This window comes from Saccopteryx bilineata, chromosome 1, assembly GCF_036850765.1.
Source record: "Saccopteryx bilineata isolate mSacBil1 chromosome 1, mSacBil1_pri_phased_curated, whole genome shotgun sequence".
Taxonomy (NCBI): domain Eukaryota; kingdom Metazoa; phylum Chordata; class Mammalia; order Chiroptera; family Emballonuridae; genus Saccopteryx; species Saccopteryx bilineata.
The window spans coordinates 160,531,282-160,558,052 of NC_089490.1; the positions used below are offsets into that span (position 1 = coordinate 160,531,282).

The 26,771-nt window shown below is 42.3% G+C and overlaps 1 protein-coding gene and 1 long non-coding RNA gene across 3 annotated transcripts in view; one reads left to right on the forward strand and one right to left on the reverse strand.

The window, feature by feature from the left end:
* The window catches only part of KIF13B (kinesin family member 13B), a 244,088-nt gene extending 242,796 nt beyond the window's left edge, over positions 1 to 1,292 (reverse strand). Inside the window, exon 1 of one of the 2 annotated variants that reach the window (XM_066278635.1) lies at positions 1,160 to 1,292. In XM_066278635.1, the coding sequence (XP_066134732.1) occupies positions 1,160 to 1,214 (55 nt within the window). In that variant the 5' untranslated portion in view covers positions 1,215 to 1,292. The remainder of the gene's footprint in view (positions 1 to 1,159) is intronic. The other variant, XM_066278644.1, reaches the window with a different exon arrangement.
* Positions 1,166 to 26,771, forward strand: part of LOC136337487 (uncharacterized) — a 60,316-nt gene continuing 34,710 nt past the window's right edge. Inside the window, exon 1 of the long non-coding RNA XR_010731838.1 lies at positions 1,166 to 1,298. This is a non-coding gene — a long non-coding RNA (uncharacterized lncRNA). The remainder of the gene's footprint in view (positions 1,299 to 26,771) is intronic.

Genomic DNA, 26,771 nt, shown 5'->3' on the forward strand with positions numbered 1-26,771 from the left:
GCATATTTTTAAAATTCTTGCACCACACCAGTTGAAAATCACTTACCAGAACATGACTCTGGTACTTATAAATGATTGGGATTGGTTACGAATCTTTTGAAAATCATCTCCTGGGATTGAAACAGTCACCCTCAGTAATATAACCTTATACAGAAAGTGTTTTCAAATATCTTATTTAAAGTGACTTGCCCAGTTACACTGTTAGTTAAGCATTAAAGCCGAGACCAGCCCACTTCCTCCTCAGACTTGGAGTTGGGGTTCTCTCCATTCCATTCGACTATCAAAGAGGATTTGAAACGTACTTGGTGTATCTGTTTTCTCTACCCTCCCTGCAGAATGGAGAGAATGTCTGAAAGATACAATTTCACAAGAATCTTGGCACTTAAAACTATTTATTGTTGACAGATGACCAATATGACTTCAAGCAAAACCAGAACTTTCTCAACAGTCAAAAAAGTGGGGGTAGGGAGACATCTCCTTTACCCAACTTCTATCAAAGTAGCATTTACAACCCTTTATGTCCGTCCAGGTTAAAAGAATACAAAGTGAAAAAGCAAGACGAGGAATGTCTTCACTTGAGTGCCTTCTCAGGGAGTAAACCAAATTCCCTGCCACTTTTCCTGCCGCGGGCCACCAGAGTGCGGAGTTTGGGCGCCCGGGAGGGTGACGTAGGGCATCGGGGTCCCGAGCTGTCCCCGCCGGGCCGGAGGGGTGAACACCCACGGGCCGGGGCCGCACTGACAGCTGGCGAGGAGACAGCGGGGACCCGACGAGGCAAGGGCCGGGGGGAATGGGTGGGGGAAAGAGGACAAGAGCTCGGGGCGCGGGACTAGGGCGCCCTCCTGGAAGGGCAGGGGGAAGCGAGAGGGCGAGAGGGCGAAAGGGCGCCGGGGCGGGGCGGGCGCGCCGGCGGAAGGGCCAGCGGACGGGGACATGGGGCCCGCGGCACCCCGGGACGCGGGGCAGACGAGGGGAGGGGCGTCCCGCACAGGCAGGGCGGGCGTGGGGAACAAGGTTTCGCGGTGCGCGGGCCGCCTCCCGGCCGGAATACGCACTCCAGGGGCGGAGCGGTCGGACCCCACACGGCGGCCGCCGCGAAGGGGCGCACCAGGCACCTGCCGACTCCGCTGTGGCGGCCCCGGGCCAACTCGGTTCTTACCTCTTCGGTTCATGGGCCGGATCCGGACGGCCACTTTCACTTTGGAGTCTCCCATCCTGCCGCCGCCGCTGCCGCCGAGATTCTCGCTCGGCTTCCGTCTGCCGCGGCCACCGGGTAACTCTTCGGGGCTGACCAGGCGGTAAGGGGCTGCGGCGGGAGGGCGGGGCCTGGGGCGGGGCCTGTGGAGGGGCGGGGCAAGTTGTAGGGCTCCCGGCGGGCCCCCCCCGCTGCATGACGGGATTTGTAGTTCCTACAGTGGTCGTGGACAGGACGGCGGTGGAGGGGTCTGCAGGGAGAGGTATTCGAACTTGGCTCACAAGAGACCTTGTAAATTTCCTTCTGCTTCTACACCATTTTTATTCTCATAAGCTGTCGATGAGCTGGTACCTTCTCTGAGAACAAACAGTTAAATAAATGGCGTTGGAGACCCTGCAACCTCTTCAGACTCATTATCTGCCAAGTTAATGTTCCATCCCTGGGCTCAAATTCTTTCCTGTGCCTACTTATATTGCCCTTCCAAGCCTTATTTACCAAAGTCATCCTTCAAGACAAGTCAAAAGTTACCTCCTCTGGAAGTCTTTACAGTATATAGTATAGTTTATACCACTGCTCCTCACCCCTTCCAGTCACCTTGGTCTCTGGAACCAATCTGAGTTAAAATTCCCTTTCTAGCTATGTAACTTCACACAAGTTATTTGGCCCATCTGTGCTTGTTATTTCATATGTAAAATGAAGACAGTAGGATTGTTGTGAGGTTTAAATGAGTTGATACAGGTATAGCTCTAAAAAACAACCTAGCACACACACACACAAAAAAACTTCCTAGCACAAGGAAAGTGTTCAATTTATGTTAGTCCTTATTTTTGCTCTGTGATAGCATTTATTTTGCAATTATTTATGTCTGTCTTACTGTGTATTTATTAAATCATATATGTGTAGCCTAGCCTGCAGTAGATACCCAGGAAACATTTATTGCATCAATGAATGAATGAAGCCACACTAAAATTAGTTCTTTATTAAGCTATTGACCAAACCAACCAACCAACCACAGGCCCAACATGGCTTCACTCGGGCTAAAAAGCCCATGATATCTGCCCTGGCTGGTTGGCTCAGTGGTAGAGCATCGGTCTGGCGTGCAGAAGTCCCGGGTTCGATTCCCAGCCAGGGCACACAGGAGAAGCGCCCATCTGCTTCTCCACCCCTCCCCCTCTCCTTCCTCTCTGTCTCTCTCTTCCCCTCCCGCAGCGAGGCTCCATTGGAGCAAAGATGGCCAGGGCGCTGGGGATGGCTCCTTGGCCTCTGCCCCAGGCGCTAGAGTGGCTCTGGTCCCGGCAGAGCGATGCCCTGGAGGGGCAGAGCATCGCCCCCTGGTGAGCAGAGCGTTGCCCCCTGGTGGGCGTGCCGGGTGGATCCCAGTCGGGCGCATCCCGGTCGGGCGCATGCGGGAGTCTGCCTGACTGTCTCACCCCGTTTCCGGCTTCAGAAAAATACAGAAGAAAAAAAAAGCCCATGATATCAAACCTAGATTTAATACCGGATCTAATTATAATTTCAGCCTCTCCCAGAAATGTAATTTTAAGCAACCAGTATGAAATTTTTTGGTCAAGCACTAGTCAAGTAATTTGTTGCATAGGCCCTATTTCCCCATAGAAAGAAGATGCAATCCACATATAGAAACCCTTCCTCTTCTCTCTCCCAAAAGAAAAGGAGTCCCTGCCTCCCAAAAATCTTTTCTTTTCTAATAGCTCCCTTGTCCCACCCATCTTCCTATAAAATTCTTCCATTTTGGACAACTCAGAGCTCTCTTCTGGCTGTCAGGTGGGCTGCCCAAAGCACAAATCACTTAGATCTTCAAATTTACTCTGTTGAATTTTGGTGTGTTTTTTTTAGCAAAGCCTGGACAAAGACTGTTAACTGGTGGTCTATGGCAAGATCTGGCTTGCAAATGTGTTCTGTTTGGCACAATGGTATTGACCAATGCCTGAAAATCAGGAGATTTTTACATGCAATACTGGGCCTGTATTACATTTTGGAAATATGGATTAGAATTGAGAAGCAGTGGTCACCTTTATAAGAGGCAGGTCTCTCTAGTTCGCTGTAACCCCCCTCCAGTCTGTTTACCACTCACCTCTCTAGATCCTATGGGCTTATGATACCTGCTTGGATATGTTTACATGATAATAAAGAACTCAGAGCCATTTTACAGATGAATAACTACAGAAAACTGGTAAGATTTACCCTTTTACCAACCATCCTACTGTTGAAAAAGCTTCAATACAAGTGGAGTTATCTTAAAAACCCCTTTAAAAAGAATGTAATTCTAATATATACTACAGCATGGATAAACCTTGAAGACATTATGCTAAATGAAATAAGCCAAACACATAAAAACAAACACTGTATAATTTCACTTACATGACCTGGAATAGTGAAATTCACAGAGACAGAAGGTAGAATGGTGGTTGTCAGGTACTGGGGGTGGAGGGATGGAGAATTAGTGTTTAAAGGGTACAGACTTTCAGTTGGGAAAGATGAAAAAGTACTGAAGCTGGATGGGAGTGATGGCTGCACAACATTGTGAATATGCTTAATGCCACTGAGCTGTGCACCCAAAAAATGATTAAAAAGTTAAGTTTACTCAGGTACATTTTACCACAATTTTAAAAGGTTAAATATGGAATCATTAGGTTGTACAAGTGAAACTACCATGCTGATATGTTCTATCTACCTCAATTATTCCTGAATTTAAATTGTTTTTTAAAAAGGTTAAAAATAGCCCTGGCCAGTGGCTTAGTGGATAGAGCATCAGCCTGGTGTATAGATGTATTGGGTTGAATTTCCAGTCGGCACAGAGGAGAAACTACCATCTGTTTCTAACCCCACCTTCTCCCCATTCTCTCCCTGTTCCTTTCCCACAGCCAGTGACTCAAGCAGTTTGAGCGTGGTCCTGACTCTGCTGATGGCTCCGTTGGAGAGCATCAGCCTCAGGTGCTAAAAATAGCTCAGTACTCAAGCACTGGCCCATGATGCGGTTGCCAGGTGGATCCCAGTCAGGGCACATACAGGAGTCTGCCTCATTATCTCCCTTCCTCTCACCTAAAAAAAAAAAAAAAGGTTAAAAATACAAAGTGCCACATTTGCAGGCCCTCTTTATAAAAGGGGATTTCTTTCTTAGAGGCACTTCCTCTGAGGTTTTAGGAGAGGGCCTTCTCAGCTTAAGAAGCAGTAGGTTTTAATAAGTCTTATGATTTTTTACAGCCCAATAAAGTGAACAAATAAAATAACAGGAACCAACTAAGAATTGCTTAAAAATTTTACCAAGTAAAGTCTTTCAAAATTAATGCAACTATTGCTATTCCCAGTTTCTGTAGGATGATGTGGCAGCATGTGCGCATGCGCAGTTGATGACATAACACCGTGTATACAGCAGAGCAGCCCACGGCCATGCCAGTCGAGATGTGGACGGTACAGAGGAAAGTTCAGTGTATTCTATGGCTCGCTAAATTCAAATCCGTGACCTAAGTGCAACGTGAATATCGGCGCGCTTATAACAAAGCGCCACCACATAGGAATAACATTACTCGGTGGGATAAGCAGTTGAAGGAAACTGGCAGTTTGGTGGAGAAACCCCGTTCTGGTAGGTCATCAGTCAGTGACGAGTCTGTAGAGGCTATACCGGATAGCTACCTAAGGAGCCCTAAAAAGTCTGTGCATGAGCCCACATCGAACTGCACTGAATAGGTATGAAACTGGGAGAGTTTTCCTTTTATTTGGTGCAGATTTCACATTTCTGTCGTCTTTTGTTGCTTTCCTGTGACTGGTCAAAAGTGATAGTATATACGGACACACTGTATATACCATCACCATCATTTTTTTTTTAAAAGAAGGTCACAAAGGATGTATTTTATATTGAAATTTTTATATTGAAATTGTTTGCTTGGTGATCTTATTTGCTCTTATTTAGTGTTGAAAAAACTTTTGTCCTGGATCCTGGGCATCCATTCTTCATTTTCTCTATCTGTTTAAGGACATGTTCTGATAGCTTGAATCTAGCTTTTAAACAGAAGCAAGGCAGGCAGAAAAAGAGAAGCTACACAGTTTCTAAGGGAACATTGTATTTAAATATAAGCTCAAATTTCAGAGGAGAAAGCCCCTAAGGAGAAGGAGGGGGCATATACTAGGAAGGAGGTGAGGACTTTCTCTAAAGTTCCAAAACCAGTGAAATACTCCTGAAAACATCAGATTGAAAGAAAATGATAGTAGCTTCCCCAGGGACTATAGAGAAAATCCCCTGTGGGCTCTTCTCCCTTTTGCCTTCTATTCACACTAACCTCTCTCTTTTGACTTCTGCAGTAAAGGTGAGGAGACATGATTCTGAAAGAATCCTGAGAGAAAGGACAGAGATGCTGCAGAGAAGCGAGTTACAACCTGCAGCCCAGGAGCTTGGGGGTTTTTCCACCAGGTACCTGGAAGGCAGCCCAGTCCTCAGTCTGGGGGTGTTGGCTTAGGCTCCAGTAGGAGAAAGGAAAAGTGTTGGTTTCTCTCTTTTCAACTATTAGACAAAGAAGAGAAAAAGAATTAGTAAATAAGCTACTCCCTTGGATCTTAATTTTGTAAAGCAAGTACTTAAGATATCACCCAATATGTATGGTGTAGCTAGTACATTCAAAGCATTCAGGACATTGTAGGTCTAACTTAAATTTAGGTGTGTTGGTAAGAAGTTTCTCGGGTTTGTTTTGTTTTTGTCCTGACATGCTACAAACCTACTTGTTCTAAAATTGATTTCTAGTCTACTTTTTGTTGCTTTGATCCACCCTTCATCAGTTTTTGATGGCCCCTGCCCGGGCTGAGGAAGACAGTTTACCTTTTTTCATAAGATTGCCATTGACAGAATCATGACAGCTAACATATTGAATGCTCACTATGTGCCAGACACTGTCCTAATCACTTTACTTGAATTTACTCACTTAATCCTCACACTAACTCTATAAAGTAGTTACTGTTATTATCCCTGTACTATAGATGGGGAAACTGATTACCTGAGCAACTTACTGAGTGTCACTGTGCTGCTACTATGATCTGACTTCATGATGGGAAGTGTCTACATGCAGATTACTCAGCCCATAGGAATTTCTTTTTCTGTATTTTTGTTTTGTTTTGTTTTGTTTTAGAGACTGAGTCAGAGAGAGGGATAGACAGGGACAGACAGACAGGAACAGAGAGATGAGAAGCATTAATCATTAGTTTTTCATTGCGACACCTTAGTTGTTCATTGATTGCTTTTTCATATGTGCCTTGACCGCAGGCCTTCAGTAGACCGAGTGACCCCTTGCTCGAGCCAGTGACCTTGGGTCCAAGCTGGTGAGCTTTTGCTCAAACCAGATGAGCCTGCACTCAAGCTAGCGACCTCGGGGTCTCGAACCTGGGTCCTCGGCATCCCAGTTTGATGCTCTATCCACTGTGCCACTGCCTGGTCAGGCGCCCATAGGAATTTGAAAAGATATTTTTTTGCTCTGGCCAGGTAGCTCAGTTTGTTAGAGCATCATCCCTATACAACATGGTTGCAGGTTCAATCCCTGCAGGGCACATACAAGAATCACTAGTAAATGCATAAATAACTGGAGGAACAAATAGATGTCTCCCTTTCCATTTCTCTCTCTAAAATCAATCAATAAAAAAAAATTTTAATCAAAGTTTAAGAACTACTTTTCACCATTATATTTTCCAAAATAGTTTCTCAAACCGTATTATTTTTTTTTTATTTTTTTTTATACTTTTATTTTTTTAATGGGGTGACATCAATAAATCAGGATACATATATTCAAAGATAACAAGTCCAGGGTATCTTGTCGTTCAATTATATTGCATACCCACCACCCAAAGTCAGATTGTCCTCTGTCACCTTCTATCTTGTTTTCTTTGTGCCCCTCCCCACCCCCTATCCCTCTCCCATTCCCCCCTCCCCCCCGTAACCACCACACTCTTATCAATGTCTCTTAGTTTCACTATTATGTCCCACCTACGTATGGAATAATACAGTTCCTGTTTTTTTCTGATTTACTTATTTCACTTCGTATCATGTTATCAAGATCCCACCATTTTGCTGTAAATGTTCCGATGTCATCATTTCTTATGGCTGAGTAGTATTCCATAGTGTATATGTGCCACATCTTCTTTATCCAGTCATCTATTGATGGGCTTTTTGGTTGTTTCCATGTCCTGGCCACTGTGAACAATGCTGCAGTAAACATGGGGCTGCATGTGTCTTTACGTATCAATGTTTCTGAGTTTTGGGGATATATTCCCAATAGAGGGATTGCTGGGTCATAAGGTAGTTCTATTTTCAGTTTTTTGAGGAACCACCATACTTTCTTCCATAATGGTTGTACTACTTTACATTCCCACCAACAGTGTATGAGGGTTCCTTTTTCTCCACAGCCTCTCCAACATTTGCTATTACCTGACTTGCTAATAACAGCTAATCGAACAGGTGTGAGGTGGTATCTCATTGCCGTTTTGATTTGCATTTCTCTAATAGCTAAAGAAGATGAGCATCTTTTCATATATCTGTTGGCCATTTGTATTTCTTCCTGGGAGAAGTGTCTATTCATATCCTCTTCCCATTTTTTTATTGGATTGTTTGTTTGTTTGTTGTTGAGTTTTATGAGTTCTTTGTATATTTTGGATATTAGGCCCTTATCTGAGCTGTTGTTTGAAAATATCATTTCCCATTTAGTTGGCTGTCTGTTTATTTTGTTATCAGTTTCTCTTGCTGAGCAAAAACTTCTTAGTCTGATGTAGTCCCATTCATTAATTTTTGCCTTCACTTCTCTTGCCATTGGAGTCAAATTCATAAAATGCTCTTTAAAACCCAGGTCCATGAGTTGAGTACCTATGTCTTCTTCTATGTACTTAATTGTTTCAGGTCTTATGTTTAGATCTTTGATCCATTTTGAGTTAATTTTTGTACAGGGGGAGAGACTGTAGTCCAGTTTCATTCTTTTGCATGTGGCTTTCCAGTTTTCCCAGCACCATTTATTGAAGAGGCTTTCTTTTCTCCATTGTGTGTTGTTGGCCCCTTTATCAAAAATTATTTGACTATATATATGTGGTTTTATTTCTGGACTTTCTATTCTGTTCCATTGGTCTGAGTGTCTATTTTTCTGCCAATACCATGCTGTTTTGATTGTCGTGGCCCTATAATAGAGTTTGAAGTCAGGTATTGTAATGCCCCCAGCTTCATTCTTTTTCTTTAGAATTGCTTTGGCTATTCGGGGTTTTTTATAGTTCCATATAAATCTGATGATTTTTTGCTCTATTTCTTTAAAAAACGTCATTGGAAGTTTGATGGGAATTGCATTGAATTTGTATATTGCTTTGGGTAATATAGCCATCTTGATTATATTTATTCTTCCTAGCCAAGGACAAGGTATATTCTTCCATCTCATTATATCTTTTTCAATTTCCCTTAACAATGGTTTATAGTTTTCATTATATAAGTCCTTTACATTCTTTGTTATGTTTATTCCTAAGTATTTTATTTTTTTTGTTGCAATCATGAAGGGGATTATTCTTTTGAGTTCCTTCTCAGTTGTTTCATTGTTGGCATATAGAAAGGCTATTGACTTCTGTTGTTAATTTTGTATCCTGCGACCTTACTGTATTGGCTTATTGTTTCTAGTAGTCTTTTTGTGGATTCTTTGGGGTCAAACCGTATTATTTTTTAAATGTTTATTTATTGATTTTTAGAGGGAGAGACAGAGAAGAGAGAGAGAAAACATTGATTTGTTGTTTCGCTTATTTATGCATTTATTGGTTGATTCTTGTATGTGCCTTGACCCAAGATTGAACCCGCAACCTTGGTGTATGAGGGTGATGCTCTAACAAACTTAGCTACCTGGCCAGGATAAAAAAACCCATTATTTTTAAAAAGTGGGAACTGTGTACTAGATTCTATCTTCTGCTTTTCTATAAAGGAGGGAATGAGCCAATCACTTCCTCAAGGCCAAAGACCTCTCCAGCACAAATCAGTGTTTACCTGCTTGCCTCAGAATTAGCTTAGTTTTCCCAATTATAATTGTTTCTTCCTGTCACCCCAGTTATACTGTGAGCTCAAAGAGAGTGTCCCTTTCAAGTCTGTTTATCTCTAACACCTGGTACAATGGAAGGCAGGCACTTCATGCATTTTAGGAAATGATGATATTAACAATACAGCATCATGATTAACGACAGGCAGATTAAATGACATGCCTTGTGTTATACAGCTAGTAAGCCACAGGGTTGGATTGCAAACACAAATGCATTTGATTCTAAAAATCTATGCTGTTTCCACAGAGAAGGCCATGTCTATGTGTCCTCTTCTGCATTTCTATGTTAGTGTTATCTTTCCTACATTGTGAATGCCTAGTGGAAGCCCAGGTCTTGGTAATAGCAGTCATCTATATTCATTTATTGAGGGCTTATTATATGCCAGGCATTGTGCTTAGGCCCCCATATATGTGATCACATTTAATTTTCAAAGCAATCCCATGAGGTTGGAGCTATTGTTATGGCCTTTGACTGATGGACAACTGAGAATCAATGAGGCCAGTTATCTTACATACTGGCCTGAGTAAGAGGTTCCTGGATGCAAATCATGAGTCCCCCTTTGTCCCTTGCCTGGACTGTCAAACCATTACTACTACCTGAACCTGCCTCTTCACATATTATCTGTTGCCCTGCACACTTTACTGATTCTCTTCATCAACCAACAACTGGTTGGGCCCTACCTGTATCCTGCCATGAGCTAAGACTTCTCTGCCTATGAAATTTATTAACTCTTATTCATAATCTTAACCTCATCCAATCTGTCTCATTCTCCTACACTCAAGTACCAACACACTATTTGTAAGCCTCTAGTTCCTCAACTTACCCCTTTCCTCACACTCAAGCTCTTTCCAGGGTTTATCTCCTAACAACTCTAACCTAAACCTCCCTCTCTCTCTCTTTTTTTTTATTTTTTTAAGTGAGAGGAAGGGGAGATAGACATACCTACATATTTCCTGACCAGGATGCACCCAGCAACCCCTTTCTGGGGCTGGTGTTCGAATCAACCAAGCTATCCTCAGCACCTGAGACTGACGGCTTGGACCAATCAAGCTAGCCTCAGTGCCCAGGGCTGATGCTCAAACCAATCAAGCCACTGGCTGTGGGAGGGAAAGAGGGAAAGAAAGGGGAGAGGATGAGGGGAGAAGCAGATGGTCACTTCTCTTGTATGCCCTGACCAGGAGTTGAACCCAGGGCGTCCATAAGCCAGGCCAACACTCTATTCACTGAGGCAACCGGCCAAGGCCTAAACCTCTATCTTGACTATCTTGTCACCACAACTCATGCCCTGTGAATCCATAAACTTAGGTCATTTCCTTCCTCTCACATTCCTTCCATATTTGCTAGAAATCCAGCCAGAGAAAGCCACACATCCAGGCACATTGGTGCCCTCACAGATCTGTGGTCTTTGATCACAATGTGGCCCTTGGTAGCACTTGAAACTTTTTCCTGCTCAGCTCCCCCTCCCAGGGTCCTTTACCATCTTCACTACTCTCTCTTCAAGGCCCAGCCCAACATGGCCACTCCCAAATCACTGCAAAGATCAGGGCTCTCAGGTGAAAATTCCCCAAACTCCCTGTGCCTACACTCTTATCTATGACTGTATTCAGCACCAGCTTCTCAGCCTCTCCTTCTCCATTAGCCCCTTCCCCTCAGCTGAGCATCTCCCATGGTAAAACAAAAACAGAAGTAAAACTTAAAAAAAAACAAGCACAACTTTCCCTTGACTTAGTTTACTTCTAGTTGCCTCCTCCATAGCCACACTCCCCCAAATAATACTCTACACTCACTGTCTTCCCTTCCTCACCTGTCATTACTCAACCAGCTATTAATTCAATTACACACCCACCTGCCCTCACCCCTCTGATAGAACTGTCCTGGCAAAGTGTACCACCAGCCTTCTAATTGCAAATCCAGTAAAGCAGTGATTTTCGACCTTTGTTTCTCACGCACTCATAAACTAATTACTAAAGAAAAAGGGTCCCTGACCTCTTCTTCCTTAGTAACTAATTTATTTGTGCCATAAGATGAAAATGGTTGTATTTAGTCAGGGGCACTGACCTTAGTAATTAGTGTGTGTTTGTGCCATGAAAAAAAGGTTGAAAATCACTGCGTAAAGTACCTTTCAGTCCTCATTTTATTTACTTTCTCTGTGATATTTGGTGTTCTTGACCATCCCCTTCTTGAAGCTTTTGATTCACTTGCTTTTTATAACATCACTCTATTCCCCTTGTTTTAATTCATTTATTCTCTTAGTCAACAGTCTTCCCTACCACTGCTTGGCACTACGGTGTTAAGTGCTTGAGATACCAAGATACAAAAGATATGGTGGTGGTCCTTAAGGACTAAAAAGTTGGTTTAGATTTCTGGAAACTTTGCAACTTTTCAAGTTTGTTTTGCTGCCTCTTTGTTTGTTCGTTAGGACGGAATCCCCTTTAAAGACAGTGCCATAGTAAACAGGAGGTTCAGTGTGCCTGGTTTGGGAGATTACACAAAAGGCAAAGCTAAAGATACTCCACCCCATTCCAGAGCTTGGAAGGAAAAGGAGCCAATAGATGGAGTGGGCAACTAGGAGACAGAGAAAGTAGAATCAAAAGAAAGAAGACAAAGGAGAGAAACACTAGTCCACATCAAAGAGTTGCCACTAGGAGCATAAGTAGCAAAAAAAAACCTCACATGGATTCCTAGAAATCAAAAGCCATGTGTCTTGCACCTGTTTTTTCCCACCCCCATTGCCATTGCCCTATTCTAAGCCTTCTAGAGTCTTTGCTTTCATAGTCTTTGCAAGACCTGTCCCTAAAAGATACCTCTGGACAGAGAGTATCCATACATCCTATATATGAGACCCACTCTAGGGTCATAGTATTTCATAGAATTAGGTTTCTCTTGAAAGGGCAAAGTCACAACCTTGGGGGCTTAGGACGCTGAATGGAATTGGCTTAGTTTTTTTGTTTGTTTGTTTGTTTTTTAGAAATTTAGATGTTTAGCCCTGGCCAGATGGCTCAGTTGGTTAAGAGCATCCTCCCAAAGCACAGAGGTTGCTGGTTTGATCCCTGGTCAGGGCACATACAGGAGCAGATTGTTGTTCCTGATTCCCTCTCTCTCTCTCTCTCCCTCTCACTGAAATCAAATTAAAAAATTAAAGAAAATAAATTTAGATGTTTAGAAGAGACTTCTTAGGTTTGGAGGTTAAAGATACCCCCTGAAATGTACTAGGTAGGGTAAACCCAGGCAAAGCCCTCATTCCCTGGGATCTGATTTGGAATGAGGAAGGAAGTATGAACCCCAGGGAACAAGATCATAAGCTCAGTTGTTTATGCATCTGTTTCTTTTTTGTCTTCTTTGTGTTTTGTGAAATTTTGTTAAGTGTATGTTTATTTGACCTGTGCTAAGGGGAAGCTGAGGAAGGGACTTTCGGGCAGAGCTCTAAAAGGGAAGCAGTCTACCTCTGAGGCTGATGCGGTGAAGGCCTTGGGCACTGGGGAAAGACCACAAGAGTCAAATCAGAGAGTAGATGTGAGGTTCCTAGGTTCTGCTCCAGGAGTCCTCTCTTCATACTAAGCAGCAGCTTTGGGTTTTACTTTATTAGGGCAGGTGGCATCCCCTCCCCTCCCCCCTTTCTACTCTCTTCCCAGCTGCTGCGGTCTCTCATGTCCCACACTCGTGCTTTGGTTGCTCTCACTCAAGTTGCTGCCTTCCTTAAGTGCACTCCCTCTTGCCAATTAGAGTCTAACACCATTTTCTCCATAAGGCCGTCCCTCACCAATCCTATACACATTACCATTTCCCTGCCAGAAACTACTAGCTCTGTACCATATTAGCATCACGTTACACGCTGACATAAATAATGGATGTAGGTCTTATCTCCTTTAATTAGGTTGAGGACTCGGTAGCAGGATGATGTCTTCTCCTCTTTGGTTTTGCTCACAGTAACTAGCACCCAACTAATGCAGTCTATACTAGGTGACTGAGTTGTTCCAGTTTAAAAGCCATGGAGGTGGAAGAGCCAGGAGAAGAGGGATGGCTTTAAGTTCATTATTTTGAGTGTTAACCAACAGTGACAAGAAATTCCAGGAATAAAATACGCTTGGTTCGTGGGGTAGAAGATCTCTAGAGCATCACTTTGCTCTCTTTATTGAGGAAATGTAAAATCCTCTCTCGTCTCCGAAGATCTGGAACTAAAAGGCCTCCCAAAACACACAGATTTCACACTAAACTCCCCCAAAGTGTTGTTTGCTGCCTGTAGGAACATAAATTTACTTCCCCTTTTGTTGAAAGGGAGCTCTGAAGAACAGCATCAATAATGAATTTCTGAAGAGCCTAGTTCATCTCCATCAATCATTCAGGGACAGAGGTCAGGAGAGGGTCCTATTTTGGTATTATTCAAGGCAGATTGTACAGTTCAGGCCCCATTAGTGAGCACAAAAGAACAGACATAAAATATTCATCGGCTGTGGTACAAACGCATTGACTGCTTAGGCACCCTCGCCTGAGGGATTAGATTAGTCAGACTATGGTTGCCACAGCCTACTCCCTTAAACTCAGAGGTTTCCACAGCTCTTCAACAAATCTGATTTAGAGTTTAAAGGGATTTGTTTGAAACCACAGGAGAAAGGGTGGAGTGAGCAGGAGGTAAACTATTTTGTCCATGGCTCTGAGCCTAAGGAGAAACAACTGATTATTTTTTTCACTAGGAGGACTATCTGAAAAATATTGGATTAAGTTAGAGTTGGGGAAAAAAAAGAAATACCGTATTTTTTGTTCCATAAGATGCACCTGATCATAAGACGCACCTAGGGTTTTAAGGAGGAAAATAAGAAAAAAAATATATTCTGAACCAAATGGTGTGTTAAAATAGTTAATAAAATATACTACAATAGTATTTCAACAATGTAAACTCAACAGCAGTATTAATAAACCATTAGCATTGTTTTTAACAAATGAGAAGAGACTTTAATGTTCAAATACTCTTCTAGTTGTTCAGGAACCCACAGCAGCTAAAAAAAAATGAACATTCATTCCATAAGACGCACGGTCATTTTCCCCTCCACTTTGGGGGAAAAAAGTGCATCTTATGGAGCGAAAAATACGGTACTTCAGAAATAGACCTAGGGAGGAATCCCTGCCATGAAAGACACTCTTGATAACCTTTTCCCCCAAATACAGTTAAATCTAACATTGATTGTATATATACTCAATGCTAGGTATTTGCCTAATAAGGAATTAAAAATGAATGTAAAGCCAGTAGCCATGGCCACCATCACAGCCGCCTGGCCCATGCAGGTTCACATTTGATTCGGACAGTCAGTAATGAAACAACGGAGCCACGAACTAATGGGTCATTATCTTTAATCCTAGCTTGCACTCGGTGGACAAGTAAAAACACAGAATGGGCTCCAAAACCCACTCATTCAGCGCTCACAAAGCTACTGACTTATCCGAGTTTCCTAGAACCAAAGGTTTCTAGCTCACCAGCCTCATTAACCTCTGTTCCCCATCTCCTTCTCTCTGCACAAATTCTGCACTAACTGGCTTCTCCTTCAGCACTCCGCCATCTTGGCTGCTTCTCCTCTCCTCCACGTAGCCTCTCTCTGCTCTCCTACAGCGTGGTCTCCTCCTAGAACATAATCACTCTTCTCTAATGCTAATCTCAGAACCAAGAGAGAGAGCAAGCTCTGGGTCTACCCCAGTTTATAGTATAGAAACCGAAACCTTTAATCCAATATACAAACAAGGAAGTCTCTGATACAAAGTCACTTATCTAAGGCATAATAGGATTCCTCATGAGAGTACACTACCCCTACATCAAAAAGGGTGGAAAAGGCTTAGTCCTAAAACCAAGCCCCAGGCTACAAGGATCCTGCCTGCCCACAGCCTGCCCACAACACACATTAATATAATCACATCCATCTCAAGCAAGAAGGGCAACCAATACCATCATCTGGGTGAGGGGTTTCCACGTGAGCAGTGCCATCTTTAACAAAGTGGGCATAATATATTTTATCTGCCCAACAGTGAGTATGACAAACTACATTTCTAGAAAGTTAGAATTTACTTGAAGATAATCACAGTCATTCCTTGGTATTCAAGGTGCATTCGTCCCAGGATCCCCCTCAGATACCAAAATCTGTGGATGTTCAAGTTCCTCAGTTCAAGGCCCTCAGATCCACAGGTTCTAAAGTTAGTGGAACCCTGTGGATGCAGAACCTGCGAATACTGAGGGCTGACTGCTGTTACAGTGGGAAAAAATATCCACAGAATGCCTCCTCTGATACTAGGCAGGTAATTAAGATCCTGTTTTCCCAGGGAAGTTGTCACATATTGCAGCTGCAGGTGGGTGGGGCCTGAGCCTAACTAGGGAGAGAAAAGGACCATTCTGAGTCACCCAGATTCAGATCTAGAAGGTGTCATCTAGGCAGGAAGCATGGGGGTGGGGCATCAAAATCCTGAAACTAGAGGGAAGAGGAGGGCAGAGCAAATAACCCAGGCTACAATGGATGCCATCTGTGGTTTTCGTCTTCTAGACACTGGGCATAAAGCAGTTAAAGAGAAACAAGACAGCTGCAGCCCAGGGGCTCTGTAATAGGAAGATATCTTAGAGTTCATTTTTCTATGCCACCAGGGGAGACTTGTTTTCCACTAGGACCCAATCTGGAAACTGTTCTACCCACTAGAAAGCCAGAAGCTATAAAACCCTCCCAATGCCACAGCATGACTCAGAGGCAGCTGAGTAAGACCCGAAACAGCGGGGACAGCTGCACTGGTCTCCCTCTTTTGCATGGACTATGGAAGGAAAGTAAAACCTCCTTAGAACTATAGAACGATATAGCTGTCATTTACCAATCTAAATTCCAGACAAAATAAAGGCTTTCTTGTAAAGACTTGAAAAACTAGAAAAAAGCAGAAGTGAATATTTAGCTGATCTCAAGCAAAGAAACAAGTCATCATAACAGTGAAAGTGCAGAGAAACTAAAAACAAACAAACAAAAAAAGTACAGAGAAACTTTTTTTTTATGTCTAATGTTAATTCATTCACACCAGATTTATTGATTTTAGTAAGAGGAGGAAGGGGAACAGAGAAAAAGAGAGAGGGTGAGAGAGTCAGGAACAATGAATTGTTCCTGTGTGTGCCCTGACCGGGGATCGAAAAGGCAACATTGATGCACGTTCGACCCTCTTCACAGAGTTAACCAGCTAGGGCGCAGAGAAACTTTTTTAAGGTCTAGACCGGTGGAGCTGGGACATAACTTGGGTCTGTGTAACATATAAGAGCCCAACTCTTAACCCTGCCCCAAACTAAAAACAGGTAGTTCAGAAAACAAAGATTTCTTAAGTATGCCCAAGAAACTCACCAAATATAGAAAGGACAGGCAACAGATTGGGAAGTTTTGGCAATATATGATAGACGTAGAGTTACAGTCCTAAAGAAGACTTATAAACTAAAAAAAAAAGACAGGAAGATGCCCATAGAAATTTTGACAAAGACATCAAACAGGCTGTTTCCAAAGAAAGTGTGGACAATGAACATGTAAAAAATATTTAGTCTCTTTAGTATCAAGAAATAAATATTTTCACCTGAAACCTATATAATTTTATTATCCAATGTCATCCCAATAAATTCAATTAGAAATTTTAAAAAGACAACACTTTTTTAAAAAGTGCATATTTAAGAAAGACAGCATTTTTCATTTAAAACATTGACAAACTTAAAAAAAAAATTTTTTTTCCCCATTGATCTGTGGAGGGGAGGGAGAAAAAAAGAGAGAAGATCAACTCATTGCTCCACTTAGCTCCATTTAGTTGTGCATCTTTTGTTGCTTCTACATCCCATGACTGGGAATCAAACCCACGGCCTCAGAGCACTGTAACAACTCTCTGTCCACTGAACCACCCAGCCAGGGCCAGAAATTGACAGGCTTTTTTTTTTTAATCAAAGGCCAGCCCTCAGAAGACATTTATTAAAAAGTTGAGTGAATAAAAGTATAATTTTATAAATTTCATGGGTTTGAAAGTAGTAAAAATAGCATATACAAAGAAGAAATTAACAGACTTTTAACAAAAAGTTAATACCTAGTTTTTCATGAGGAAAGGTTGGTAAGGAGACCAACTTTTAGAGAACAAACCCAGGATACAATCAAACCAGACAAAAATTAATAATAATATAATATATAATAAATAATTACATGTTATTAAACAGAATATGAAAATAGGTATTAGTTTTAAATTCTGTATTATTTATTTTCTTTTTAAAAAAATTTTATTTATTGATTTTTAGAGAGAGGAGAGAGACAGAGAGAAAAGGGGGTGGGGAGGAGCAGGAAGCATCAGCTCATAGTAGTTGCTTCTCATATGAACCTTGACCCAGCAAGCCCAAGGTTTTGAACTGGTGACCTCAGCATTCCAGGTCGAATGCTTTACCCCCTGCACCACCACAGGTCAGGCTATATTATTTACTTTTCTATTACATAAATAATATTTAAACAAAACCACAATGAAAGTGCACTTTCCACTGAAGACTACATTTCCTGAGTATGAAGACATCTCAGTGGGACAGAGCTGACCAGACCATCCTGAAGTGGACCATGGCAGAGCGGAGCAGAGCTGCTTAGCTGAAAAGGGACCTGGCCTCAGGGCCGCCGGGTTCCAGGGTAGCCGCATAGCCATATGCTGTATCACTGTTGGCACTGAATCAAGTTTCCTTCTCCACCACAACAAACAAACTAAACAAACCACAGTGAGGCTAGCTAACAAGTTAGTGGTAATTAAATAATAAGACTAATTGAAAACTAATGTGGGGGAAAAACATAACAATATTCTTATAAAGTTTCTCTTGGTTTTCTGATATAGTAATTTACTTTAACTCTATTGGATAGTTACAGTTCGTAGTTAGATAACATGACAATCTTTTACACTTTCTGTACTTTCATTAAAAATTTTATGAAAAATAAAATCTTCATAGAAATCCAGATGATGGTTTGAAATTTCATTTTTTATGTCCAAGTGCCTAAGTAATAGAACATTTTTCTGTTTGGGGGAGGAAAAAAACCTTTTCCTTTACCCTCTTAGGTTCTATAGCTGGGGCCTGTGAGTTAAACTGACAAAAGACCAATTAAAAAGGGAAAAGGTACAATTTTAAAAAAATATTTACATGCACAGGAGTTCACAGAAAAGAAGTAAGACTCAAAGAAGTGATTAGATTGGAGAGGGAAGTTATAAGCCATTTTAACAAAGGAAAGATTTGGGCTTTGAAGGGATAATAAACCATAGAAATCAGGGAAGGGACTAGGCAATTTATGGGGGAACTAATGGAAGATATGTTTGTTTTAGTAAGATCTGATGATGAAATCTCAGTGTTGACTTCCTGTCTCAGGTAATAACATTGCTCTTCTCTTTCTGATACAAGGGACTGGGTTGGGGAGGTAGGGTAGATAGAGCACCTTTCTCAAGGGGAAATTTATGCCCTGCTGTTAGGTAGGTGAGAGGGGGCAGAGAGGGCTACTGTTTCTCAAGTGCCTTCAGCTCAAAATAATATGACAAAGTAACATATTTTGGGTTGGCCTATCCTGAGCCCCTTCATTGTTACTATAGTTGCTGTGTTTGAGTCTCACTTCTTTGAGTCTTACTTCTTTTCTGTGAACTCCTGTGCATGTAAATATTTTTTTTAAATTGTACCTTTTCCCTTGTTAATTGGTCTTTTGTCAGTTTAATTCACAGGCCCCAGCTATAGAACCTAAGAGGGTAAAGGAAAAGGTTTTTTTCTTCCCCCAAACAGAAAAATGTTCTATTACTTAGGCACTTAACTCATCACTTGATACACTGTAGAAAGCAGAATGGTTGGTTAATCTCTGCCAGAATCAGCTCTATATTGTAAGAAGCCAATACATTTAAAAAATTTTTTTAATTTATTCATTTTAGAGAGGTGGAGTATGGGGGTAGAGAGAGAGGGAAGGCAGAGGAGCAGGAAGCATCAACTGCCATATGTGCCTTGACCAGGCAAGCCCAGGGTTTCAAACCAGCGCCCTCAGCATTTCAAGTCAAAGTTTTATTCACTGCACCACCACAGGTCAGCTGAGGCCAATACATTTGTTATCAAAATTTCCTCTTTTGTTTCTCCCATAGGACACTTTAGTTTTGTTTTTATTTTTGTTTTGTTTTTTTTTTTTGAGAGAGAAAGAGAGGGAGAGACAGGAAGGGAGAGAGATGAGAAGCATCAACTCATAGTTGTGGTACCTTTTAGTTGTTCACTGACTGCTTCTCATACGTGCCCTAACAGGGTGAGGGGGCTCCAGCTTAGCCAGTGGCCCCTTGCTCAAGCCAGCAACCTTGGGTTTCAAGCCAGCAACCTTGGGCTTCAAACTAGCGACTTGGGCTTCAAGCCAGTTAACTTTGGGCTCAAGCCAGCAACCCTGCACTCAAGCTGGTGAGCCTGCATTCAAGCCTGTGACCTCGGGGTTTTGAAGCTCTATCCACTGTTCCACCACTGGTCAGGCAGTATACTTTAGTTTTAACCTCTGAATCAGACAATACAAGCAAGGGAATGATAAAAGAATTTGTGTTCCATAGTGGAGTAAGCTCACACTAATTTAGTGGCCATTCTTTTCCATTAAGCATTGATGTCTTTTGGAGAAACAAGAAATCTTTTGATTGATTAAGAAGGACTTGCCCTTCTCATCCTGGACTTTTCAGATTCAGTCTCCATGTGTGCTTTTACACCTCCTTCCAACCATGCCTAACCCAAATTTATTTTCTGCCCCTGTGTAGTATGCTCAGTTTTGATTACTTACCCCGCTAGTCAAGTACCCGTGTCCTTCCATCTGTCATTAAAATGAAAGTAGTCATTTAGCCTACTTTTTCGGTGACATCTGGGTCATGGTGGTGTTGGTATTGTAATCTGAACCCTTAGAAACATGAGCACAATATTCACTACGTTAAAAATTAACCTAGCTCTCAATACAAACAAATTGTCAATGCAAACGAAGCACCACAGGTGACCCACAGGCAGAGTCAAAGACAGAGAGTTAAAACTCGGGATTACAAGGCACTTGAGTTGCACATTTAAGTAGTATCACGTCTAATGATGTAACAGTGGATGATCTGTTACTAGGAACTGAAAATCATGGTGGCCAACATTAGCAGTCAGTGACCATGGAAGGTGGATAATCCATTTGACACTAAAAGCAGTGTCACTTTCAGCCTGACGTGTGGTGGCACAGTGGATAAAGTATCAACCTGGAATACTGAGGTTGCCAGTTTGAAACCCTGGGCTTGCCCGGTCAAGGCACATACGAGAAACAACTACTATGAGATAGATGGTGCTTCCTGCTCTCCCCCCCACCCCTTTCTGTCTTTCTTTACTCTTTCTAAAGTCAATCAGTAAAAACTTTCAAAATACAAATAAAATAAAATGGTAATGATGGCAAATTTAAAGAAAAAAAAGAAGCAGTGTTGCTTTCGGATCCTGGTTTGGCCATAATATGAGTTTTGTACTTTTCCCTTAATCTTTCACACCTCAGCCTGGCCTGTGGTGGCACAGTGGATAGAGTGTTGGCCTGGAATGCCGAGGTCATTGTTTTGAAACCCTGGGCTTGCCAGGTTAAGGCACATCTGACAAGCAACCAATGAAGCAAATGCTTCTCATCCCCTACCCTCCTCTCTCCGCAAAATCAATAAATAAAATCTTAAAAAAAATAAATTCACACCTCAGCTGAAAATAAGGACTTCTTATGTCTGTAGAGGGGTTTCCTGGAGTGTGAAAGTTTCAGTGCTAACGCTACAGGAAGGAGGGGACAGTCCCTGTGAAAACAGTACTTTAGGTATTTCTAGTAGAAAGTACACACATATTGGTGCAGCTTTTCTGGAAAACAGCTTAGTTGTGAATTTCAAGAGTCTTCAACATGTTCATACCTTTGAACCAGTCATTCCACTTCTAAGGAATTTATCTTAAGGAAATGATTACAGGAAGTCATAAACCTTTATCATTATGTGTAGTCAACTGTGTTTTATTTATAATACTCAAAAGATTGGAAATAGTTTTTAAACTATCAACAATAGGGAAATAGTTAAATAAACTGTGATTTTTTTTTGCAATGGGATGCAGTCAATAAATGCAATCATTAAAATTCATGTTTTGCCCTTAGCCAGTTAGTTCAGTGGTAGAGCACCAGCCAGAATGTGGGTGTCCCAAGTTAAATTCCTAGTCAGGGCACAAGGGAGAAGTGACCATCTGCTTCTCCACCCCTCTCTCCCCCCTTCTCTCTTTCTTTCTCTTTTTCTCCCACAGCTATGGCTCAATTGGTTTGAGTGCATTGACCCCGAGCACTGAGGATGACTCCGTCCGTGGAGCCTCTACCTCAGGTGCTAAAAATAGCTTGGTTGCGAGCATGACCCCAGATGGGCAAAGCATTGTCCCAGACGGGGGTTGCCAGGCAGATCCTAGTCAGGGCAAATGTGGGATTCTCTCTCTCTCTCTTCCCTTCTCTCACTTGGAAAAGAATAAAAAATAAATAAATAAAATTCATGTTTTGGAGGAATATTTAATGGCATGGAATAATACAATACATCCTAACAATAACTAGAAAAAGCAGTTGATAGTATGATCCCATATTAACCTAAAGTATGCATTTATACACACACATACACACATAAATATACAGTAAAATAAAAACTAGAACTACTCTAAGAATGTTACATTTCAGTGGAGAGGACTATGGCTAATTTTAATTATTTATTGCACTTTTCATATTTTCCCAATTTTCTATAATCAACATTTTTTCCTGATTATTTTGCTTTTGTAACATTTAATTAATTTTATGAATTGGTTAATATTTTAATGACAAAAATACCTCTATAAAAATAAGAAAACACAGCCCTCGCCAGGTCGCTCAGTGGATAAAGCATTCACCTGCTCACCAGAGGTCACGGGTTTGATACCTGGTCAGGACACATAGGAGAAACAATCAATGAGTGCACAACTAAATGGAACAACTAAGTCAAACAATGAGTTGATGCCTCTTTCTCTCTCCCTTCCTCTCTCTATCTAAAATCAATGGAAGAATTAAAAAAGAACTTTTAAAGAATTAAATGGGAACATAATTTTAAAGATTTTATTGATTGATTTTACAGAGGGAGGAGAGGGAGGTGGGGGGAACTAGAAGTATCAACTCATAGTTGCTTCACTTTAGTTGTTCATTGATTGCTTCTCATATGCCTTGACCAGGCAAGCTCAGGGCTTCAAACCTGGCACCCCAGTGTTGCAGGTCAACGCTCTATCCACTGTGCCACCGCAGGTCAGGCTTAAAAATATTTTTTTAAAGTAGAAAAGGAAACAAACTTCTTGTTTTTGTTTTTGTTTTTTTTTTCATTTTTCTGAAGCTGGAAACAGGGAGAGACAGTCAGACAGACTCCCGCATGCGCCCGACCAGGATCCACCCGGCACGCCCACCAGGGAGTGATGCTCTGCTCACCAGGGGGCGATGCTCTGCCCATCCTGGGCGTCGCCATGTCGCGACCAGAGCCACTCTAGCACCTGAGACAGAGGCCACAGAGCCATCCCCAGCGCCCGGGCCATCCCTGCTCCAATGGAGCCCTGGCTGCGGGAGGGGAAGAGAGAGACAGAGAGGAAAGCGTGGCGGAGGGGTGGAGAAGCAAATGGGCGCCTCTCCTGTGTGCCCTGGCCGGGAATCGAACCCAGGTCCTCCGCACGCTAGGCCGACGCTCTACCGCTGAGCCAACTGGCCAGGGCGGAAACAAACTTCTTAATGCTATAATGAAATAGAAGCAGTTTAAAGGTATGACTAGATTTTGTGATTAGTCAGTTAGGTGAAAATGTTAAAACAGAATTTTAATAGGCATCACCCAATGTACAAGTGAGTGATATCAAGTGACCCTATGCAACAGATCACGTCATTCAGCTACATGGGATCCATTTTGCATAAAATTTATGCTGGCCTTCATTCAGATACTCTTCTCAGACGTGGAGCCATTATTTATTTCAGGATGAGACAGATAACTGATGCAATTATCCTTCAGACCCTCTCTTAGGGATTTACCTGATGATTTTTAAGAAATCGTCAGATAAAATGTTATAATACTGTCTGCAGGTTGAGCAATTGCCAACCATGAATGAGGGTTTACTGGAATTAGTAATAACGGCTATAATGTCAGGAAGTGACTTTTTCATTGCAGACTAGGATGGGATGCTGATGGTGAAATAAACCATGACAAAGTAGGAGACGGCAAAGAAATTTGTCTAAGCTTTCATCAAGATGTAGAGAAGAAATTAATGTCATAACACTGCTACATATTATCTATAGTTATCACTTATGTAATTTTATTTATGCTAACTATAGAGTAAATGGGGCAGTTCTCATTCCATAGTGTAGATTTTGATTGATTGATCGATTGATTGATTTTAGAGAGAGACATCAATTTGTTGTTCCACCTATTTATGCATTCATTGGTTGATTCCTGTACGTGCCCCAACCCAGGATAAAACCCACAAATTTTGTGTATCTGGACGATGCCCTAAGCCACCCAATTAGGGCCAGATTTTCTTATTCTTTTTTTTTTTCTTTTTAATTTTTTGACAGAGACAGAGAGAGAGTCAGAGAGAGGGACAGACAGACAGAAAGGGAGAGAGATGAGAGGCATCAATTCTTTGATGCAGCACTTTAGTTGTTCATTGATTTCTCATATGTGCCTTGACTGGGGGGCTGCAGCAGAGCGAGTGACCCCTTACTCAAGCCAGCAACCCTGGGCTCAAGCCAGTGACCTTTGGGCTCACGCTGGTGAGCTCATGCTCAAGCCGAATTAGCCTGCGCTCAAGCCGGTGACCTCAGGGTTTCGAACCTGCGTCCTCCGTGTCCCAGTCTGATGCTCTATCCACTGTGCCACTGCCGGGTCAGGCTGGATTCTCTTATTCTTGATGAATCTTTTAGTTGCCTTTAAAGTCTCGAGTTAAAAAACTCTTTGGGGTGTCATTATAGATACATCTGGGAACTAAGTTGCCTTCAGTTGACAAGTGCAGAGGGATTCATTTCTCAAAGTTTCTTCTAAAATGGGACTTCCAGCTTAGTCCTGCAGGGCCCAAGTAAGGAGGGAGAAGATGACACATCTCAAGTCTATTGCAGGGGCTTTAATTAAAGAGCGAGGTCCTTCCAGGTTAGTAATTCAAACATTAAGTGAAGGACCTGTGTGAATGTGGAGTCCTTGCCACTTGTGTCTTGCTTTTCTACTCACTGTCCAGTGTGGGTTGATTTGATTCTGAAATCTCAGCCTGGCTCTCACTAGAAAAGTAATTCTCATTTCCTATTTGAGCCCCATGAGCCATGTGTGACAAAGAAGAGAGAAGCAAAACTGGAGAAAGGAATAAATGAGGCGTGAAAACCATGATATTAAGATGGGAAGCATTGTGGGTTTTGCATAGTCTACTAGAATACTTTATGCCTTACCCTCAGATTCCTAAAACATACAAAAAAAGGTAAGTTGCGTTGGGATACCCTAAAATTGGTCCCTTCCCTTTTCCCTGTGTTAACTTTTTCCAGATGTTTTTCTTCTTTGTTGTTTAAACGTTCAGCTTATCACCTAGTTCTTTATCAGAGAAGTGGCCAGGATTCGGTTAGAACTGCAAGAAGGAAGTAAAGGTTGGGAAAGCTCAGAAGGCGGGAACCTATCAAGGTGACAATCAGGAGGCAAAATACCAAGAGCAAAGAAGTAATCGATTCTGCTGGTCTGTGACCAGGGAGGAGCCCAGGGAACATGAGATTCCAGTGCCAGCCATGGGGTGAGTAGGTCACTGAGAGTCAGAAACAAGTTCTCCATCCGGGATGTTATCAGTAAACCATAAACCAGATCAAGAATCTAGGAAATTAGGAGGATGAGTTAAGGGGTGTTTGTGGCCTGATTTGAAGAGAAGGCTTGTCTGCATGAAAAGTGTAAATCCTTCAGGAACCAGTGTAACTGGGCCTATCTGTACCAGGGAGGTAGGAACAGCCAGCTGAGAAGCAAACACTGTGGTTGCAGGTGAGTCGGTGTGAAAGTTCTACCAGCTCTGACAAAGCAGACGTACAAGGGGTGTCATTCAACACTGGCTGCACATTAGACTCACCTGGGGAGCTTTTTAAAAAAAATCTATGTCCAGCCACACCCTGCACCAATTAGATTGGAATTTCTGGGGGTTGGGCCCAGGCGTTGGTTGGCATGTTTTAAAAAGCTGCCCAGCTGATTTTCATACATAGCCAGGACTAGGAACCACTGAGTTATTATACAAACAGGTTCTCAGAATGGTTCCTGAAGTATAATTCTGACAGATTCATTTTCTTGTGATCAACTAGAAATGATAAGCAAGCTTTACAAAAATAGTGTTTAAAGTGTTTAAAGCATTTAAACAATAATAAACTTTGAAAAAAGACATAAAGATAAATCGATGCCTACTGAAGCTAAGGAAGTGGGGCTTTATCCAAACTTAGAAAGATTCTGGAAGATTTTGATCAGGGGAGTGATATGTAAAAGTGGCAATCTAGGGAGAGGAATTGGACACTGGCGTACAGGGAAGAGCTTGTTTAGTTCAGCAAACATTGACTGTTAATTGTAGTTGGTGTTTGCTGAGGCAAACACTACAATAGTCTTACTCCTGTCCACAGTCCTGTGAGGTGGGTACTTTGGTTACCCCGTTGGGGCAGCTGTCTTAGGCTTGCACTCAGGTTTACCAGCTGCAACCACTTTGCTTGGTCAGTGCATGAGCATGTGGCAGAGACACGTGTGCATAGCCTCTGTAAGGCTATGGGTGCTTCCCCTGGGTGGCAATTCTCCCAGATCGCTCTCCTGCCACTGTGTGCTGTGGTTTTCCTTGCCCCTTGTCCTTACTGCAAATAGCAGGTTTTCCTTTGTTTATTATTAGCTCTTTCCTTTTTGTTGTTTATTCTCTCACCTGTCTTTGTGAGCCTCCAATAAATGGGTATGGTCCGACGCAGCTCCGCAGTTCCTCTACTGTCTGCCTAAATTCAACGGGGCCTGACCTGTGGTGGCGCAGTGGATAAAGTGTCGACCTGGAAATGCTGAGGTCGCCGGTTCAAAACCCTGGGCTTGCTTGGTCAAGGCACATATGAGAGTTGATGCTTCCTGCTCCTCCCCCTTCTCTCTCTCTGTTTCTCTCTCTCTTCTTTCTAAAATGAATAAATAAAATAAAATAAAAAATAAAAAAGTTTTCCATGAAAAAAAAAATCCAATGGGAACCTGCCTGGCCTCAACCGCCAGCATTACATGTGGTGTAGTGGGCAGGGTTCAGAGCAGATTGTATGGAGCCGCTGACACCCTTGAAGGATAGGGTAGAGGAGTGGTCACTGTTCTCCAGCTCGTATGGTTCCCCATGGCTGTCCTTTTGGGTGCTGTAGACTGGGTGTTTTTTACAGCACACAAGAGGAAACCAAGAGCTCTGTGTGAGAGGTGGCCTGAAGTTGAGAGCTCCAGGGTGAGCTGCAGACTGAGAGGCAACAATGGCTCAAGCTGGAACAGTCATTGGAGAAATAGC